A 19,915-nucleotide genomic window follows, 5' to 3' on the forward strand; every position below is an offset into this window, starting at 1 on the left:
GGGAGTGGATGCTGTACCAATCAAGCTTCTGGAGTGTTCTTGGAGCTGTACTCAATGGAGGAAGTGTGAAATATTCCATTATACTCGTTTATTGTACCTTATAGATGATGAACAATCGTTGGAGCGAGGAGAGGAGTTATTAGCTACAATCACCCCAGGCTTGGTCTTACCTTTGCAGCTATTGTACTCATATAGCTAATCTAGTTCATTTTCTGGTCAGAAGTAACCTTAAGATGTTGATAGTGGGGGGAGGCAGTGATGGCAACATTAATGAATGTCAAGAGGCAGTGGTCAGATCTTCTCTTGCAGAGATGGTCATTGCCTGGCATGTTTGCAGAAAATGTTATTTGGCACTTTTCAACCGAAATCTGGATATTATCCAACTCTTCCTGTTTTTGTACATGGACTCCTTCAGCATCTAAGCAGTCGCAAATGGTGCTGAATATTGACAATTGCACAATAAATGTACCCCATTCTAATGGAAGAAAGGTCACTAATGAGGCAGCTGAAGTCTGTTCAGCCTAGGAGTCTACCCTGAGGAACGAGGGCTCCTGTAATGCAATGGCAGTGTCCTGACCTCTGATCCAAAAGGCCCAGATTCCAGTTCCACCAGCACCAAAGGTATGTCATAATCCGTCTGCACAGGTTGATTGATGAACTCCTGCAGAGATATCGGACCACCAATAATCTGTGTGTACCAGGTGCAACTCCAACCAGCAGAACGTGCGCTCTGATTCTCATGGTCTCCAGTTTTGTTACTTGCCTGGATGGCACTCTTGGTCAAATGAGGTCTTAACGTGTTCAAATCCACAATTTTGTTTTGAACTTGGTTGAGTTCATCAAGCAGCATGTGTGTCTGATTCCTCACTGGTTTTGTTGAATCTTGCCTGGTATCCTAGAGTTTAAAAAGGCAAGATATAAAATATGGAATTTGTGGGTTAATGAACATATAAGCAGCATAAGATATTGAAATATACATAGAAACAAAACTAATAGGGAATGAATTGTATCAGTGGGAGAACCATCAGCAAATAAATAGACAAAATGAAAGAAGTGAAAGGCATATACAAAAGCAGACAGAATGAGTTAGAGTAGCAAATAAGGAGACAATTGCAATAGGCAACTTGTTTTATTTTTCTCAAAGAACAGCAGCAGATAAATTGTGTAATACACAAGGTTACACAACATCCTTATTGTGCACACTCTTGCACCGTTAAAAATGCCACAATTATCTAATAGGTGGGCACTTTAAAGCAATTTCTATTATAGGTGCAAATGCATAAAATGATCACAAAATCAAGGTATATTTTCAATTTTTGCAGTGCAGTATTTATATATTCAGGAATTTCAAAAGGAAACACAGGATAATTTCCAATTGTATAATTTTCCTTTCAGTACAACATAACCGATTCTTCCCCAAATAGCTGGCCAGTTTCATTCTTTTGATGATTTAAATAGAAGCTCCCATTTAATAATTTTCTATTAATGAACATTCCTAAACATTAATAACTTGTATGTTTAGCATTGCTAAGGATTGTTAGTTTGCAGGAGTTATTTATAAACATGTACTGACTGCAACTTGTAGTTAATTTGTAGCAATCTACAATATCTCATCCTTTCACTTTTTCCATATATTTTTGTTTTTGTTAACAGCCCAGTAACAGTTCCAATAAGCAGATGAAGTCTCCCATAAACTACAAACTGTATCTTTATTTTCCTCTTTATATGAATCAGTGTAGCTCAGGTTCAACAATTGTCCAGAATTGTGATAAAATGATGTGGAATATTGATCATATTCACCTGTCACCTCACTGCAAGTAGTACTACAATATTATACTACCGTATACAGAAAGACTCCATTCCAGATGCATTTATAGACACAGCATACTGCTGGAACCAGCAAGATATCAGACAGTATAACCCAATTTTTCGTTACTGAATTTACAATCCAAAGACAACAACTATAGTTTTAACAACTTCTGCTAGCACGTTATTCGAAATACAGCCTATAATGGATGAATGTATTTTTAAATTGAGTCCCTTTTGGAGATAAAGAAAATAAAACAAAAAGCTAGGAAGACTCTGGATTATAGTAACATTTCCTATAAAGAACAAAGCTTTCACTTTACCTTAAAATTGCAAGAAAAAAGATTAACAGTTCAGGCACATGAGACAATCAATGGAATACATTTTTTTGAAAAGCTATTTGAGGGAAGTAACACTAAATGAATTTGCATAATCTTACAAAGAGTTGCAGGAAGGAAAAGAATATGGGCTGTGTTTTGAGCACCTACGCAGAGGTATGAATCACCTCCAAAAATATATGTACAGAGTAATGACATTTTACAAGAAAATGTAGGCCAGGTCACTACAGCTGGCCACCTGCATTCACAAAGTAACCAGCACAAAGAACATTTCATACAGATTTACTGGATATATAGTTCACTGCTGCCACTTTTAATTAGGATTTATCCTATCTATTAAAATCAAAAGACAGAAATTTCTACTTTTAGGTCAAACACTGGCTGAGGTGCATCTCAACACTAATCGAAACTTATACCCAGCTACATCTATTCTACATATTTTCAATCTGTATATACACAAACTCATTATTCCTTCTAGAGACTGGACAGAAACCTATAATAAGCCACATTTGACTAGCAATGTAATAATGATGATAAATTACAGAATAGAAAAAACTTAATTTTAAACCAAAAAATATAACCATGTCTTCACCTTCAAGATTGAAATTTGAAAATGTTGAGGTCATTGAAACTGAAGATGACTTGAGGTGAGAATGTGTGAATCTATGCAACCATTTACCATTACTGGGAACTAGTCTCAAATAATAGTACAGCAACTGTTTTTTTTAAACATTTGTGGTAAAAATACCCCACCAAATAAAATTTGAATTAAACACATTCTATTGAATTTGGCCAATTTACAATGGACTAAAGCAACAGAGATTGGGGCAAGCTCTTCAAAAAGACACTACCATAAATATTTTTACCAGATCTTCCGTTATATGCAATTGGATTCTTCTCAAACATTTATTAATAACATTATCTGTTCCTACAGTCATTTATGGCAATGGAGTCCCTGTTCTAATGACCAGAGATAGTGACTAATATGAAAAAGATTTGACAAACATCTCTAATTATTCTGTTAATTATAACTCTGTACTCCCTTTATTATTAATCAGCCAAATGGCAAGCTTAATCCTTAATTTTGTTTTGAAAAGATCCATCAGATATTTCTTACTTATTTCTGTTGCAATGAAAAAAAATTGCAAATTTAAATATCTTTTCATAAATACGTATAATAATATTGTCTATTTGTGCTCTTGTTTATTTCAGTTTTGATGTGCAAGGGCACAAATTATTATATACAAAGTTTTTAAAGAAAAGTTGTTATCAACATAGCTAGTCAGGTATCTTATTATTTCAGAAGCAACTCTATTACATCAGATAATAATGAACAGAAAGCATACAAAATGTGACAGGCATTAGACATTTATTTACACTGAACCCATAAAATAAAAAAAATTTAAAAAGCATAACCATCCTAGTTTATAATTAAATTAAAAAAACATGGCTATGGCTCAACCAAAATGTCAGAAACTACTTTGAATAGTTCCTTTATATTACTTATTCAGTTTTAGAGCTCAAGTGCTTTTGGATTCATTATTAAATGATGCAGATTGCAGTGCAGTCAGTCAACATAGTACTTTTGTTTTGTCTTACAAAGCCATATGAGCTTTTGCTGAAGTATTCATATCATTGAAGTAGTTTTCTTCCAATATTAAATCTTAAACAATGATACTAATGCATTCACAATTTGAAACCAATATACAGAAAATTCTAATATATGTATCTACACAAACCTCAGTCAAATTACACAAATATTTCAGTACAAATTTTTTCTGTGAATATGGACCCAAAAGAACTACACTTGATGGGTGATACTAAATTCACAGAATTACAATTAGAAAACCCTTCCCCACATCCCCCAACCCTCTTATCTATCCCCCAAATTTAGCAGAGGAATTTGCCAACATTCAGCCAAGTCATCCTGTAAAAATGCAGCTTAATTTGTCCTTCTTGGTAACTAGGCAGGCAAGCGTATCCTCAATCTGTACTGACATCGTCTTGAAACTCGCTCAAATCACTGACTCCTTTAGATTTTCGCATCTTCAGTATTGCTCTTTTGAGGTCCTGCTGTTTGATGGGTCGAAGCCTGTCCCTATTGCTATTAAATCAGACACAAGTTGAGAATTAACAGCTGTGACAGAGTTATTTAATAAAGAAATATTTGCATGTACACAGAAATTAACCAGAATACATTATGAGCAAGACTTTTATAAGAAATGGGATGACATCTACATTACTAAAACGTGTGTTTATTGGATGAAAATTCTGTGTGCGCCTTATTGGCCTTTTATTTCAGGAAGGAGGTCTTCCTGCAAAACTTACTTGATGTGATATTTGTTGCTGAAAATTTCTACTAGTGGATCAAGAATGTTCTCACACTGGGTGCAAACCAGACAATTCTAGCCAGCTTAGATGGGCAATAGGACTGGGGGCCCATCCTATTCTGAGTTTCAAGAGGCAAAACGAAAAGAGAAATAGAACTTCCACTCGGAGGGTAACATTGCACCCGTTGCAGTTTATTAAAGATGTACTCATAAATCTAGTGGAGGAACCAATGATATTTCTCTACTTAAGTATTTGTCTCAGTCTTCAAAACAACTTTCAAATTACAGATTTACATCCTACACATTATGTCTGGCAGAATACAGTCATGCTAAATTAAAGCATACAACAATAAGACATAAAAATTGGTAACAAAACTATTACTGAGAAACAAAGGGGTGGGGGGGGGGGGGGGGCGGGAAGAAGAGAGAGGTGAAGAAAGAGAACACACATTTGAGACATAGTCCTCAGCGAGTGAAATTGTGCACTCTCTTTTTCTATGGAAAAGAAATAAAACAGAGACAATCAAACAAGACCAGGTCCGACTGATGGGCCGTTTAACTGGAGATTGCTGTAGTTCTCAAAAGCTAACATGGCAACATTGCCAAAAACAAAAAGAAAATCTACCAACAAAGTCTTCTCTCTTTGACTGAACTTAGATCCACAGACTTTGTATCCTTTTTTTAACCCATGGTATTCCTAAAAAGAAGTTTGTCTCATCCATCTGTCAATGCTGTGTATGAAGAAATGTGTGTGCCTGGATTTAAAGGGGATATGGTTGAAGTTTGCATCATAATTAATAATCTGTTTTGCCACATGTTAGGGGATAAGTTTGCAAAATAAGCTAGTTTTGAATTTCAATGTTCACTGATGTCACCTGTTTTGAGTTCCTTTTACCTTAGGTAGTGGTCATAATCAGGTATTAATAGCCTAAGTAAACTAGTCATATCTCATAAGTGTGATAACTTTTGGAATAGTGAAGCTCAATCTCCAGTGTACTATTCCCATGACAGAAGAGGAAAGGTATAAGAGAGAGAAAAACAGTAAAAGTAATAAGAAAAACTGAAAAGAAAGGGAAATAAAATAGAAAGGAAGATAATTACAAAAGGTTGCAAAACTTCAATGTTACTCAAGTGCTGAGGTTTTTATTTTTAATGTCACCTTTTTTAGAAATTCTTTCGGGATGAGCACAGTACTAAGCCAGGATTTACAGCCCATTGCAGTTGGCCTCAAAAAGATGGCGATGAGACACCTTTTTGAACCCTTTAAGTGCTTTTAGGGAGGGATAGGACGCACACTTAGGACACTATCTTAAGCAACTTCCCAACTTCTGCAGTGATGGTGGGCCTCCAACAACCACCATCAGCTTCTTTTGTGTTAGGTATGACTCCAAACAGTGTAAAGTTATCACCCTCTATCCCACTTATTACTGTTTTTCTGGGATTGCTTAATGTCACATTCTACTAAACATATTGGGTAACAATTGACTTTGCACATTTTGTGAGCAGGACATACATGGGCCATTTTCTACAATGTCAGCTAGATGCCAGTTTTGTAGCAACACTGGAAGAGATGGATTGTGGGGGCAGCGAGTTCTAGACCACAGTTCTCACCACCTGATCCAGATCCAAATCTAACTCCAATGACCCTTAAGACTCAGCCAGCTTTTATAGTAGTAGTTCTCCCAAGCCCAAGTGTTAGACAGTGATAGATTCTGCACCTTTGCCACCATCAGGGCTTCTTCCTAGTAGTATACAACATGAATCAGTATCATTGCATCAACCTTGGGGACATAGATTTACAACAGGAGGTAATCAGCAGGTTGAAAATAATTTTTACAAGGTGACTAATTACAACTTCTTAAGCAAAAGGAGCCAACAAAAAAAAAACTGTCGTTGCAAGAACCTAGGACTCAATGTCAATTTTAAATTTTGGTAAAAACTATTAACAATTTACTGAAATTGCCAGTATAAGAGCTTCAAAGAACATTAGCTCCTCAAAAGTTTAAAATGTCAATTAAAAATATTTTAAAACAATTAACAGTGTAAAGATTCACAGCCTAGTTTTATTTAGTTTGTCCAATCTGCCGATTGTATTCTGGTTACACTCATAGCCCTGGTGCTGAAGGCATGTCTGACAGGATTTGTACATTAGTTCCAAAAAAATTGCAACTAACCTAATTTTTCATCACCTTATGTACACTATTCGACATTTATCATACAGCTGGCAAATTAAATCCTTCAGCTGTCGGACTGTAAATAAAATCCATTACTACACTAAAATAAAACTGCACGTTTAAAAGATCTAATTTACACAAACCTTTCCTCATCGGAGCCATGTACATAATCCCGGACACAAAACATGGCAGCATCTCGACAGAGTTCTTTCAGGTCACTCCCTGAAAAGCCTTCAGTTTCCCTGGCAACTTCATTCAAGTCCAAATTTCGGTCCACCTGTATCCAAACAACAAACGTTTACTGTAGATTAGGTCTAAATTTCATTTCTGAAATTACTGGCTTAGGATAATAATTGATGCATTTTTAAATGAAAGATTGGGCCAGTGTGGTTGCAGACAATTAAATATTGCAGTGTTACGCAGTGACTGAATGCCTCTGTGAGGCATCATTTCAAAGCAATCCTTCAACCAAACAGGACATGTTAAGAAGACTCCAGATAGACACATGCTGCATTTTCAGAGAGAAAAATAAGAATTAAACTTGCACAACTGCCACAAAGGGATAAATAGTCAATTGACAAGATACGAAAAACAAATTCAGGAGTGTGAGCATGAATGTGATCTAAACCTCGAAAATAAAGTGAAACACCCTACTGCGTGCCAAAATAATAGCAAAAACAGGTTTGTGGTAAACAGAACCATCGCTGAATAAAGTTAAACAGCATGCAAACACAACTGAATGAGATGGCCTTAAGCCACTAGGGATCCACAAAAGGACCCAGAGGACTGCAAGGTCTGAGAGGCGATACAAACCTGAAGCAAACCAAATGATTTGTGGATTTCACGATAAGCATTAGAAGTTAAAAGTGAATGCATTAAGGGGGCAGGGAATCTACACAGACTGAAGAGGCTAGAAATGAACTGCATGCTGCTTTTACTGTACAATGGGAATATGGTCATGGAGAGTTTTGACACTGAGACTAATGGATGGAAATGGAAAACCATCAAGAAGGATTTTTGAAATTATGAAATGGTAGTCATAGAATATTAGAGTATAGAAAGAGACCCGTTGTGAATAATAAGTAACTTACGTGGAATGATGATTAAGACGTCAAGTAATTCATTAAATGCGATGTAGATGTGTTGGAGAAAATACATCAAACCACAGCAATACTGGCCTCTCAACTTTAACTAAGACAAATAACATGCTGCATTTGAACCAAGTTTAGAAATTCTATAGCCTATACTGGAACAAGCAATCTAGGACACAAATGACAGATGACGAGCACCATCCAACACAAGCAGTGCGATTATCGATTCCACAAACTTTTGCAGGTCATTTGAGGAATATACAAAATTTGTCAGTTCAGAAATCTGTTATTCAAACAAACTACTTGTCTGGAAACTTTGTGAGCAGATTTGGGCAACTCTTTGCATCATTATTTGGAAAAATAAAACAATTTTTCTCACTGCGGTAGTCAAAATACTTAATTGTGGCCTAAGGTCTTTTGCAGTTCACACACTGAGGTAAAGGTGTGCTGAAGTTATTCCATTTTCCCAAAAACAAAATCCAAAGATGCTTGCTCCCAAGCATTCTGGATAGGCGAGGTTTTAGCATAAGAGCAATGTGCACCCATGTTACTGAGGTCAAACTATCCAGTGGCTTACATTTCCATCAGATGCTGGTCATAAAAGTTTCAATTTGCTGTCTTTTATTGTTGATATGCAGTGTGGCATCATTGGAATTTACCGTCCTTTCCCCAATTCTCAAGAAGATGGTTTTGAATCAAATGCAATGTAGGTATTCCAATAGTGCTAGTAAAAAATGAGGTCTGCAGATGCTGGAGATCACAGCTGCAAATGTGTTGCTGGTCAAAGCACAGCAGGCCAGGCAGCATCTCAGGAATAGAGAATTCGACGTTTCGAGCATAAGCCCTTCATCAGGCATTCCAATAGTGCTGTTAAGTGGAGAGTTCCAGGACTTTCATGCAATTACAACAAAATAAGAGCAATATATTTTCAAGTTGGGAAGGGGTATGACTTGGAGAGCAGCGGGTGCTATTCTCAAGTGCCTGAAACCTTTGAAATTCTAGGTGCTATAGACAATGTCAAATAAAATTTGAGCTGTTGCAGTGAATATTGTAGATGGTACACATTATAAGTATGAATGGTCAGTGATGGAAGAGCAGCCATTTAAGAGGACGGTTCTACGCAAATATGCTCAGGTTCTAAAAACCTCTTGATACCTGTCCTCCTCCAATTCTTATCTCTTGAACCTACCAGATCTGAATTGCTCTATTACTGGTAGCCATACTTTCATCTGCCTCAGTCCTAGTCACTGGCACCTCATTCCTAAACCTTCACTCCACTCCCTGCATTGCTTTCCTCCTTTAAGATACTGCTTAAAATGCATTTATGTCATACAGCATCTGGTGATCTGCCTTAATATCCTTCTACGATTTGGGGATCCATTTTCTTTTATAATACCTCTAATAAATACCGGAGGAAATTTCATTGCATTCAAGCCACTATTTCAGTCTTGGTGAGGAATGTGAATGCAGACTTCTGCTTGAGCAGTTTCCCAATTTTAGATCAAGTTCCCAGATGGTCGCAAGGACTGTACAGGGTCAACTAGTCTTAGTATGGAAAATCTTGCACCTAAATCAATGCCAGATGGCCTGATCATTTTTAAAATAGATTACAGCTTATTTTGGTTATATGATACAATTGTGCCATTTCCTAAGAGGGCTTTAAGAGTTATCCACATCGTTGTGAATTTAGAGTCACTTATAGGCTGGAATAGGAAATGACAGCTATTCTAAGCTAAAGGAAGTTAATAAACTAGATCGGTTTTGCTATAATCCAATAGTTTAGGATTCAAACTACCACCTTTAGATCATTAGTCCAAGCCACAAGTTGACTTGTTCAGCAGCACTGACATAATGCTGCTATGGTTTATTTTCTAAAAAAAATGGCCGAAGATGATAATAAGGAAACAATACATTTCTAAACCAATGTCAGGAGTAGCCTGAGAAGGAGATATTGATCAACAAGATACATGATCAAAAGATTAACACAACCCAAGTCTGGAAAATGTTTGTCGATCGAATTGAAAACATCAAGTCAACTTTATTTCCTTCTACTATAAGCTACATACCTCTTCATTTCGTAGAATTAAATTTAGGATTGATTTCCGTTGACTAGTATTCTATAAAACAAAAAAAAAATTGGTGTTTCCTCAATATTGAAAAACAGCACAATAACATTAAAAAAAATTCTTGTCAACTGTTACCCATGGACAGAGAAAGGCAATTTTGTTAAACATAGCTTAGATAATTTTGTTCGTTGGTTATATTCCTTTCAATTATCTTGCTTTTATACTTTATGATGCATTGAAAAATATAATCTGCTATTTTCATGGCCTTGTCTACTTACGTGACACCTTTGATGATTGATGCTTTTGCACGACAAGGTCCCTTGCTTATTTAGTAATATTGTTACAGCATACTGTAGTTACCATCAAAATGTATTCCTTTACAGCTTTCTGCATTGACCAATTATCAACTCGTCCTGCATGCCTACTCTCGCATCTCATCACAATCTATCAAAAGCCCCCATCTTATCCCACCCCATATTTGGTGTCAAAAGCAAATTCTGCTGCGAATTATCATAAGTGAGAATGCTTTTGGAAATAGCCTTCCCTGATAGTGGAGGGATACAGAGGGATGGCTGAATTTAAACACAGATGAGTATACTTTTGTTTAAGCAAAATCCTGAACCTCTGAAACAAAAGTCCTCTTTTTAAAAATTGTTCCTGCAAACCTTTACTTGGGAAAGACATCTATCTGTAATTGAACACCCCAAAAACGATCTGAAATATAATTCACAGTCATTGCTTCAATATTTCTTTTTGATTCTATCTTTCAATAAAATGGGCATGATGAAAGTGCCTTAACAACATCTAAACAACTTGGATTAGCAAAGCAGTGTTTCAGAGTAAGTGGTTCATTTACTAGGAAGTATCAATGAAATCCAAACATCAGAAACATTCAGATTGGACAAGGCATCATGGCTTAACACAATAGTCATGAGTTCATTATTTCTCAAAGCAGAACACATAATGATCGTATAGTAGCTATGCTGCATGTTGATAAATCCCTGACTTGGTCAAGGACCAAGACTCTTTTCTAACTACAAGTTGCCACTTTCTCTTACACCTTCATTTCTAACTAACTCCAACTGCTTCAAAATGACAAGGGTAATTTTGTCTCCATTACTCAAAGTAAAAGCTGTGAACACAATGTTGCACACGTACCCATATTTCCTGTACTTTAAAATTAGGTGGTAGTTTATATAGATACAGAATTTCCTGCCTTGTTCCCCATATACCAAAGGGAAAGTTTCAACATAAAGTATCTAAGTGCCCATCTGTCCCACAGGATTGAAAACAATCATTACGAAGAACTCAACATCCCTTCTCAACGTCTCCATGTTAAGGTCCTGTTTGCACATTGGACCTAAATTCCACAATTGTTTTCAATTTGCACCATCTTTCTGCTATACAACATCCAGACTCTCAATTATTTACTCAACCAGACTTAAAAAGTCATTTTGACCATTTTCAATTCATATTGTCTCCAATATACCAACATTCACCATGTCATAGAGTTGTACAGCATGGAAACAGACCTTTTGGTCCAACCCGTCCATGCCGACCAGATATCCCAACCCAATCTAGTCCCACCTGCCAGCACCCGGCCCATATCCCTCCAAACCCTTCCCTATTCATATACCCATCCAAATGCCTCTTAAATGTTGCAATTGTACCAGCCTCCACCATTTCCTCTGACAGCTCATTCCATACATGTACCACCCTCTGCATGAAAAAGTTGCCCTGTAGGTCTCTTTTATATCTTTCCCTTCTCACCCTAAACCTATGCCCTCTAGTTCTGAACTCACCCACCCCAGGGAAAAAAAATTGCCTATTTACCCTATCCATGCCCCTCATAATTTTGTAAACCTCTATAAGGTCACCCATCAGCCTCCAACGCTCCAGGGAAAACAGCCCCAGCCTGTTCAGCCTCTCCCTATAACTCAAATCCTCCAACCCTGGCAACATCCTTGGAAATCTTTTCTGAACTCTTTCAAGTTTCACAACATCCTTCTGATAGGAAGGAGACCAGAATTGCACGCAATATTCTAACTGTGGCCTAACCAATGTCCTGTACAGCCGCAACATGACCTCCCAACTCCTGTACTCAACACTCTGACCAATAAAGGAAAGCATATCAAACGCCTTCTTCACTATCATATATACCTGCAACTCCACTTTCAAGGAGCTATGAACCTGCACTCCGAGGTCCCTTTGTTCAGCAACACTCCCTAGGACCAAACTATTAAGTGTATAAGTCCTGCTAAGATTTGCTTTCCCAAAATGCAGCACCTCGCATTTATCTGAATTAAACTCCATCTGCCACTTCTCAGCCCATTGGCCCATCTGATCAAGATCCTGTTGTAATCTGAGGTAACCCTCTTCGCTGATCACTACACCTCCAATTTTGGTGTCATCTGCAAACTTACTAACTGTACCTCTTATGCTCGCATCAAAATAATTTATGTAAATGACGAAAAGTAGAGGGCCCAGCACCGATCCTTGTGGCACCTGAGAGAATCTGATTCATGATATCCACAGCCTGTTTTACAAACGTGGGTTTTTATCTATGACAAACTGGATTGAAAATATCTACAAAACATCCCACCAAGCAAAACATGCTCAACCTTTTGGAAATATCTAAATTTTAAGGAAGTGTGACCATGCAATCTAAATGTATGCCATGGTAAACCAGATCAGCCTCAAAACTGGTTCTCACATCAATGGTAGTTCAATTTAATTATAAACCAGCTGTGATCAAGAAAAACAAAAGCATAATCTATCTGGACTGTATTTAGAATCTATCTTCCAATAATACCATTCGTCTCCCTAGATACATGTATTTCTTTATTAAGAACAAGGTTCTCAGCAAAAGTTCATAGGACTTTTCATTTATTGAACACAAAGAACAGAAAGCTGTGAAAAATTATTTTTAGCATCCTCAAGTTCTAGCGTACTGTTTAATCTTCTGTTAACTCCCAGTTTACCTACGCACCAGCCAAGGCCAGGGAGCAAATATCCCCCAAATCCATTCAAGGGTTCCTGTAATTTTGGAGTTTTTTTTCTCTTATTTTCATTAACCCATTTATTAGGCAATGCAGTTTGAGTAGTAACAATATTGGCAAAAGGCTATTCTTTAAGTTTGTGCAGACACTTCTAAATGTGAATTTACCTTGTGGCCATAATGAAATATGAAACATTAATTCAACAACATTAAATCTATATCTGTACTCACAGGCTGTCCTATATGAAACCTTGTTGGCATCCTTCGCATAATGGCAGAGTCAAGATCTTGTGGTCTGTTAGTGGCACCCATCACGATTACCTAATAAAATAGGTGTTAGGCACAGATACAACATGGATTTTTAAATAAAAACAGCATAGGTCTAATGGTTACTAAATATAGCATTCACTATTCATTTCTCTAAACTACTCGGCTACAATAGAAATACAGCTCCAGCAGGTAAATTATTCAGTTTGTTAGGATGGTGTCAGTTTACTAAGCATCTAAAATAATCATTTTATTGTTATTGAGAACAACAACAAAGAAGGGAAATTTATTTAGACACACATTCTTACTCTTAAAATAATTGCAAGTGCATTGTTTTTGCTGTGGACTCAAGAGCAGAAGTATACTGCATTAATGACTAGTTTAACTAACTGTAGTTGGAATATCAAGCATTTATTTTGAAAAGTAATTCATCCAGTCATCATATCTGTATCAGTCAAATGATATAAAAATCCAATGTGAGAGTCCCTCATGGCTTAGCAAGTTAACCCAATAAGTAGTTCAGTCAAACAAACCTAGAAAATCCATGTTTTAATGAGCAGGGGGAGAAATTAACAATATTTATCACTCTGGGTGCTCACAACAATCATACAATTGTGACTGCGAGGTGATGTCAGGATAAAGCTTCTCCATGACCATTAAAATGAGCCAGTCATGTCCTTGGTAGTGGTGAGCCAACGCTTCAAGTGAAAAGAGATTTTTTCAATGTCAAAAAAAAACTTTCATAAACTCTCATACCAAATGAGGAGTAAAATGTGGAAATTAGAATGCTGATATAATAAAAGCTACTTTCAAAATGGTAGCTAACAATGAAGCATCAATAAAAAGCACTGATCGCTAGTAAATTATTGATCAGCAGATAACAGAAGCATTTAGGCAATTATACACATGTATTCAATAAAAAGGAAACATTTTCACTCATTATGTTAAGCCTACAATCCATGATATTGTACAGAATGTGGCAATAGTTTGTTTTATTGTCAAATAATGCCAAACAATACATATTAATGGAAATCTATTTCCAACAAGAAAGCTTTAACAAATTACATCTATCATTATGCTCCAGGGTATAAAATATCACTATGGTACATGGATTATTACTATAATACGCTGTACACATGAGATTGCTAAGTCACTTCAGGAAATGGAAAATGGTACTCAAAAGAAGAGGAAAGGGAGATAGCCAAAAACATCATTAGACATATGTTTAGAATAAACAAGAATCAGTAAACATCTTGGTAGTATAGTTGGAAAAAATGTGGCAGAGCAATAGGAAGATTTGTAAACAAGGAATCTTCAGTTCAATGCATTGAAGAATGAGGAACCAGTGAAAGGAGGTAGGGACAGGAGTTTTGACAGTAAGACTTGATGCAAAGAGAGTTGCCAATTAGGAGTGGGCATACAAAGGAGCACAGGAAACAGGCAAATAAGCAGAGTGTGTGGTGCAGGAAAAGCATAGCAGGTCAGCCAGCCAGCATCCAAAGAGCAGGAGAATTGACATTTCGGGCAAGAGCCCTTCATCGGGAATCATTCCTGCCTGACCTGCTGTGCTTTTCCAGCACCACACTCTCGACTCTGATCTCCAGTATCTGCAGTCCTCACAAGTCCTACAAGTCAAGCATGTAGGTGACAAAAAGATGCAACTTACTAAAACATCAAAATAAAATACTGCAGTCACCTGACAGTTAAAGTCTGTATCCAGGCCATCCCAGAGGCTCATAAACTGAGCTTTCATCATTGCTGTAGCTTCATGATCAGAGCTGGACCGATTTCGTAGAAAAGAATCTAAGGGAGAATCACAAAATGTTATCAATAAATATTTACTCAAAATTCAATGCCATACCTAGAGCAGATGAATGCATGGCTAAGGAGCTGGATTCATATTTTTGAATCATCGGAAGCTGTTTTGGGGTAGAAGTGACCTGTATAAGAAGGACAGATTGCACCTAAATTGGAAGGGGACTAATATATTGACAGAGAGATTTGCTAGAGTTGCTCAGAAGGATTTAAACTAATAAGGTAGGGGTGGGACCCAGGGAGATAGTGAGGAAAGATTTCAATCCGAGACTGGTACAGTTGAGAACAAAGGAGAGTCAAACACTCCAGACAGGCAGGAACAAAACAGAGAATAAAGTAGGACTGATTAAACTGCATTTATTTCAACGCAAGAGGCCTAACAGGGAGGGCAGATGAACTCAGGGCATGGGTAGGAACATGGGACTGGGATATCATAGCAATTACAGAAATGTGACTCAGGGATGGACAGGAATGGCTTAATGTTCCAGGATTCAAATGCCATAGGAAGGATAAAAAGGGAGGCAAGAGAGGAGGGGGAGTGGCATTTTGATACAGGATAGCATTACAGCTGCACTGAGGGAGGATATTCCCAGAAATACATCCAGGGAAGTTATCTGGGTCAAACTGAGAAATAAGAAAGAGATGATCACCTTATTGGGATTGTATTATAGACCCCCAATAGTCAGAGGGAAATTGAGAAACAAATTTGTAAGGAGACCTCAATTATCTTTAAGAATAATAGGGTGGCGATGACTAGGTTAGATTACTTACAGTGTGGAAACAGGCCCTTTGGCCCAACAAGACCACACCGACCCTCTGAAGAGCAACCCACCCAGACCCATTCCCCTACGTTTACTCCTTCACCTAACGCTATGGGCAATTTAGCATGGCCAATTCACCTGACCTGCACATCTTTGGACTGTGGGAGGAAATCAGAGCACCCAGAGGAAACCCATACAGACTCGGGGAGAATGTGTAAACTCCACATAGACAGTTGCCCGAGGTGGGAACTGAATCTGGGTCTCTGGCGCTGTGAGACAGCAGTGCTAATCATTGTGCCACCGTGCCACCCATTTTAGGGGATTTTAACTTTCCAAACATACACTGGGACTGCCACAGTGTTAAGGGTTTAGATGAGTTTGTTAAGCGTGCACAAGAACATTTTCTGATTCAGTTTGGGGATATACCTACTAGAGAAGGTGCAAAACTTGACCTACTCTTGGGAAATAAGGCAGGGCAGGGGGCTGAGGTGTCAGTGGGGGAGCACTTTGGGGCCAGCGACCATAATTCTATTAGCTTTTAAATAGTGATGGAAAAGGATAGACCAGATCTAAAAATTAAAGTTCTAAATTGGAGTAAGGCCAATTTTGACAGTATTAGGCAAGAACTTTCAAAAGCTGATTGGGCGCAGATGTTCACAGGTATAGGGTCAGCTGTAAAATGGGAAGCCTTCAGAAATGAGATAACGTGAATCTAGAGAAAGTATATTCCTGTTAGAGTAAAAGGAACAGCTGGTAGGTACAGTGAATGCTGGATGACTAAAGAAATTGAGGGTTTGGTTAAGAAAAAGAAGGAACCATATGTCAGGTATAGACAGGATAGATCGAGTGAATCCTCAGAAGACTATAAAGGCAGAAAGAATATACTTAAGAGGGAAATCAGGAGGGCAAAAAAATGGGACATGAGATAGCTTTGGCAAATAGAGTTAATGAGAATCCAAAGGGTTTATACAAATACATCAAGGACAAAAGGGTAACTAGGGAGAGAATAGGGCCCCTGCTGAAAATGTGTTGCTGGTTAAAGCACAGCAGGTTAGGCAGCATCCAAGGAACAGGAAATTCGACGTTTCGGGCCAGAGCCCTTCATCAGGCTCTGGCCCAAAACGTCAAATTTCCTGTTCCTTGGATGCTGCCTAACCTGCTGTGCTTTAATCAGCAACACATTTTCAGCTCTGATCTCCAGCATCTGCAGACCTCACTTTTTACTCAAAGAGCATAGGGCCCCTCAAAGATCAGCAAGGCGGCCTTTGTGTGTTGCCACAGGAGATGGGGGAGATCCGAAACGAGTATTTAGCATTAGTATTTACTGTGGAAAATGACATGGAAGATATAGAATGTAGGGAAATAGATGGTGACACCTTGAAAAATGTCCATATTACAGAGGAGGAAACGCATAAAAGTGGATAAATCCCCAGGACCTGATCAGGTGTACCCTAGAACTCTGTGGGAAGCTAGGGAAGTGATTGCTGGGCCTCTTACTGAGATATTTGTATCATCAACAATCACAGGTGAGGTGCTGGAAGACTGGACGCTAGCTAACATGGTGCCACTGTTTAAGAAGGGTGGTAAGGACAAGCCAGGGAACTATAGACCAGTGAGCATGATGGTGGTGGTGGGCAAGTTGTTGGAGGGAATCCTGAGGGACAGGATTTACATGTATTTGGAAAGGCAAGGACTGATTAGGGATAGTCAACAAGGCTTTATGCGTGGGAAATCATGTCTCACAAACGTGATTGAGTTTTTTTGAAGAAGTAACAAAGAGGATTGATGAGGGCAGAGCGGTGGATGTGATTTCAGCATGGCATTTCACAAGGTTCCCCATGGGAGACTGGTTAGCAAGGTTAGACCTCATGGAATACAGGGAGGACTAGCCATTTGGATACAGAACTGGCTCAAAGGTAGAAGACAGAGGGTGACGGTGGAGGGTTGTTTTTCAGACTGGAAGCCTGTGACCAGTAGAGTGCCACAAGGATCGGTGCTGGGTCCACTACTTTTCATCATTTATATAAATGATTTGTATGGGAGCAAAAAAAGGTATGATTAGTAAGTTTGCAGATGACACCAAAATTGGAGGTGTAGTGACAGCGAATAGGGTTACCTCAGATTACAACAGGATCTGGACCAGATGGGCCAATGGGCTGAGAAGTAGCAGATGGAGTTTAATTCAGATAAATGCGAGGTGCTGCATTTTGGGAAAGCAAATCTTAGCAGGATTTATACACTTAATGGTAAGATCCTAGTGAGTGTTGCTGAACAAAGAGACCTTGGAGTGCAGGTTCATAGCTCCTTGAAAGTGGAGGCGCATGTAGATAGGATAATGAAGGCAGCGTTTGGTATATATTCCTTTATTCGTCAAAGTATTGACTACAGGAGTTGGGAGGTCATGTTGCGGCTGTACAGGACATTGGTTAGGCCACTTATTGGAATACTGCGTGCAATTCTGATCTCCTTCCTAATGGAAAGGTGTTGTGAAATTTGAAAGGGTGCAGAATAGATTAACAAGGATGTTACCAGGGCTGGAGGATTTAAGCTACAGGGAGAGGTTGAAGAGGCTTGGGCTGTTTTCCCTGGAGTGTCAGAGGCTGATGGATGACCTTATAGAGATTTATAAAATCATGAGGGGCATGATTAGAATAAATAGACGAAGTATTTTCCCTGGGGTCGGGGAGTCCAGAACTAGAGGGCATTGGTTTAGGGTAAGAGGGGAAAGATGTAAAAGAGACCTAAGAGGCAACTTTTTTTTTTATGCACAGGGTAGTATGTGTAGGGAATGAGCTGCCAGAGCAAGTGGTGGAGGCTGGTACAATTGCAACATTTAAAAGGCATCTGGATGGGTATATGAATAGGAAGGGTTTGGAGGGATATGGGCCGGGTGCTGGCAGGTGGGACTAGACTGGGTTGGGCTATCTGGTCAGCGTGGACAGGTTGGACTGAAGAATCTGTTTCTGTGCTGTACATCTCTATGACTCTATACCTTTGTCCACTTTTTAAACATTGAAGATTGGACTAGAACAGCATAACCAATTTCTCATATGGGAGCATCAATTCTTCGAGGTGAGAAGAAATGACCAAACTAAAGGAACATATAAACATAAGAATGCTTAAAGCAAGCACATCATGCTGATGCCAGCTTTCTGCAAAAGCAAAACAGCTTATCCCACATTCATGTCTATCCCCACATAGTACTACCAGTTTCTTAATGCATCAGATAACAAATCAGCAGATTGGACATTCAACTCCTACCTCACTTGAGTGCATTCGATGGCTCTTATTGTGCTGTGATGTCATCCCTACCTTTCTCAAGATGTAACAAAACATGTCTGACAGGCTAATTAACAAAATCTCTCTCTGCAGAAAATCATCTAATTTCCTTTGAACCTGCCTTCACAACATTTTCATTCTGGATCCTTGCCATTTGTTACCAAAAGCGGTGCTTCTACATTTCCCACAATTGTATCAATCTTTTTACATACCTTGCTATGGTCTTTCAGATGTCTTGCATTTAACCTATAACTAAAATCAATCAGCTGCAAACAGGAAAAAAAAGAGCAGATAGAGACTATCTGGCCAATTATTCCTGCTCTGCTATTCAGCATGACCATAACTGATCCTCAATCTCAACACCATATTCCCATTCTCTGTGTACCCTGATAACCATACTCTCTAGTAATTTTTTCTTAAATGTATTTAGCGACTTGGCCTCAACACTATTCTGTAGTAGAGAAGTCCACAGGTTTACAATCTTCAGGGAAGAAATTTCACTTCATCTCAGTTTGAAATGGCCTATCATTTTTTCTCAGACTTTGAACATTTGTTTTGGACCTCCCAACCAAAGTGATCAGCATCTTGTTATCCAGTCTGGCCAGCTGTGTCAGATTTTTAGGTGCTTCATTAATACATGCTCTCGTTTTGCCAAACTCTAGTTATTATAGACCCAAGATTAGAGTGATGCTGAAAAAGCACAGCAGGTCAGGCAGCATCCGCAGATCAGGAAAATCGACATTTCAGGCAAAAGCCCTTCATCAGGCCTTTGCCTGAAACGTCAATTTTCCTGCTCTTCTGATGCTCCCTGACATGCTGCGCTTTTCCAGCACCACTCTAATCTTCACTCTGATCTCCAGCATCAACAGTACTCACTTTCGCCTTATTATAGACCCAGTCTATTCAATTTTTCTGCATTTAACAAATCTTCACTGCACTCCTATGACGAGTACGTCTTATCATATAAGGAGACCAAAACTGCACTGTAGT

The 19,915-nt window shown here is 38.4% G+C and overlaps 1 protein-coding gene across 2 annotated transcripts in view; it reads right to left on the reverse strand.

Moving 5' to 3' along the window:
* Positions 1-1,123: 1,123 nt before the first annotated feature.
* The window catches only part of atad1b (ATPase family AAA domain containing 1b), a 44,616-nt gene continuing 25,824 nt past the window's right edge, over positions 1,124-19,915 (reverse strand). For both annotated transcript variants that reach the window (XM_060841876.1, XM_060841875.1), the window contains exons 6-10: positions 14,767-14,873; positions 13,035-13,124; positions 9,806-9,856; positions 6,792-6,925; positions 1,124-4,248 (exon numbers count right to left, since the gene is read on the reverse strand). In XM_060841876.1, coding sequence (XP_060697859.1) covers positions 4,128-4,248; positions 6,792-6,925; positions 9,806-9,856; positions 13,035-13,124; positions 14,767-14,873 — 503 coding nt within the window. In that variant the 3' untranslated portion in view covers positions 1,124-4,127. The remainder of the gene's footprint in view (positions 4,249-6,791; positions 6,926-9,805; positions 9,857-13,034; positions 13,125-14,766; positions 14,874-19,915) is intronic.

This window comes from Hemiscyllium ocellatum, chromosome 22 (assembly GCF_020745735.1).
Source record: "Hemiscyllium ocellatum isolate sHemOce1 chromosome 22, sHemOce1.pat.X.cur, whole genome shotgun sequence".
NCBI lineage: Eukaryota > Metazoa > Chordata > Chondrichthyes > Orectolobiformes > Hemiscylliidae > Hemiscyllium > Hemiscyllium ocellatum.